The sequence below is a fragment of the Trachymyrmex cornetzi genome, unplaced genomic scaffold, assembly GCF_001594075.2.
Source record: "Trachymyrmex cornetzi isolate Tcor2-1 unplaced genomic scaffold, Tcor1.1 scaffold27, whole genome shotgun sequence".
Lineage (NCBI taxonomy): Eukaryota > Metazoa > Arthropoda > Insecta > Hymenoptera > Formicidae > Trachymyrmex > Trachymyrmex cornetzi.
The window spans coordinates 18,844-20,897 of NW_017297376.1; the positions used below are offsets into that span (position 1 = coordinate 18,844).

At 37.7% G+C, this 2,054-nt stretch overlaps 1 protein-coding gene across 1 annotated transcript in view; it reads left to right on the forward strand.

Moving 5' to 3' along the window:
* The window catches only part of LOC108761848 (probable multidrug resistance-associated protein lethal(2)03659), a 2,389-nt gene extending 1,135 nt beyond the window's left edge, over positions 1-1,254 (forward strand). Inside the window, exons 2-3 of the mRNA XM_018508607.1 lie at positions 230-673; positions 1,111-1,254. Coding sequence (XP_018364109.1) covers positions 230-673; positions 1,111-1,254 — 588 coding nt within the window. The remainder of the gene's footprint in view (positions 1-229; positions 674-1,110) is intronic.
* The last annotated feature ends 800 nt before the right edge of the window (positions 1,255-2,054 follow it).

Consider the following 2,054-nt stretch of genomic DNA (forward strand, 5'->3'; position numbering starts at 1 on the left):
CCCCCTCTCAAGAGTGTCCCTGATAAGAAACCTAAATCCGAATGGCCGCAAGAAGGCCAGATTGAATTCAAGAACACGTTCCTGCGTTATGCGCTATTGGAATCTCCAGTGCTTAAAAATCTCAGTTTCGTTATCTTTCTACGAAAAAAAATCGGCATTGTTGACAGAACCGGCGCCGGCAAGTCATCTCTGAGCGCTCTTCCACCTGATCGATGTGGATCTGATTAAGATCAATAAAGTCAATACTCGCCAGATTGGTTTACATGATTTGCGTTCTAAAATCAACATCATCTCGCGGGAACCGTTTCTGTTCTCCGGTAGCCTGAGACAGAATCTCGATCCGTTCGACTCGTTTACGGACGAACCACTATGGCGAGCTCTTGAGGAGGTCGAGTTGAAGGAGATGGGCTTGGAAGTCCACATCAGTGAGGGCGGTTCCAATCTCAGCGTCGGCCAACGGCAATTGGTCGGCATGGCGCGAGCTATTATGAGGAACAATCCAATACTCGTGCTGGACGAGGCGACCACGAATGTGGACCCGCGAACAGACGAACTCATCCAGACAACCACCAGGAAAAAATTCGAGAAGTGTACTGTGCTAACAATTGCTCATCGACTCAACACCGTTATGGACAGCGATCGTATCTTGGTGATGGACGCCGGAAACGTGGTGGTGAATCAATTTTCTTTTATATTGTCTTTTTATCAATTTTATGATTAGAGCGACCCATCGAATGTATTTAAGTAGGTCACAAAATCTTTCCTTTCTGTGGTTGTGGAAAATCAATGTAACTATGAATTTAGTAAGTCACAAAATCTTTCCTTTTTGTGGTCGTGGAAAATCAATGTAACTATGAATTTATCGGTCATTCTTGTGACATAAAATATTTTATTGTATGAATCCTGCGAATTTATCCTTTGATCATTTTTGTATTGTTTCATTAGAGTTTTTGTTGAGTAAGTCACTTATTAGTTGATACAGAATTACAAAATCTTTGACTATATAAATAATACTGATTACGTTAAGAAAATACTTCATTTCTTTTTTATTTATAATAGTCTCGATATAAACTATCTCTTAAACTGCGAACTTTTATATATCGTACGCAGAAATTCGATCATCCTCACATGCTGCTGCAAAAAGACACGGGCTACCTGAAGAGCATGGTGCAGGAGACCGGCAAGGCAATGGCGGAGGATTTGTCTTCCGTCGCTCATAACTGCTATCAGAATCGTGGATTTATGGCGTTTTGATGTATCCACGTAGTTAACTTTTTGCAATTGCGTCAGATGAACACCATGATTAGGTCATGAAGATTCCGACAGTTTTTGCCATTATTAGGCCAAATTCTGTGAATTTAAAAACAAGAAGGAAAGTGGAACGCGCAGTCTGAGAATTTAGAATTCATAATCGTCTACTCTCTTACACATTTATCACGTATTCTACATTCTGTTCGCATTGAAATTTTATTTTAATCTATAAAATTTTTTTTTTTAAATTTATTCAATTCTATAAAATTATAGGACGTCATGGTTTAGGATATTATAATACAAATGAAAATTAAAACTAATTAAGTGTTAATTAAGCGAGATACGTAAAGTACAGAGAGATCAAGGAATGGTCAGAATTCAGAAAATTCGAAGCAAATTGGAACATAAAAAAGAAAATACGTAAATAAATAAGAAGGATAAAGATTATATCAGATTTACGATCTCGGGAATGCCGATTAGGTATTAGAGTATTCAGAACTGGCGAAAATGCGTTGGCGGCACATTATAAATTAATAATCATTCTACCGCAAGCTGTACAGTTCCAGTTAATCTTTCATTTTAATAATCACGGATTCTCTGCTACTTTGATGCTCGATTATCGCCAGTTCAGTAAGCAATCAGAAAATTAGTAAAACTCGCATAGATCACGCCGCTATAATTCGTATATTCTTATTGCCTTGCTTTGTCGACACAGATATGCCACAGTGCATATCTGTAGTATTTGTAAGTGCATAAAATGTAATATATTATTTTATCAGCAACATGGAATCATTGTCGATAAA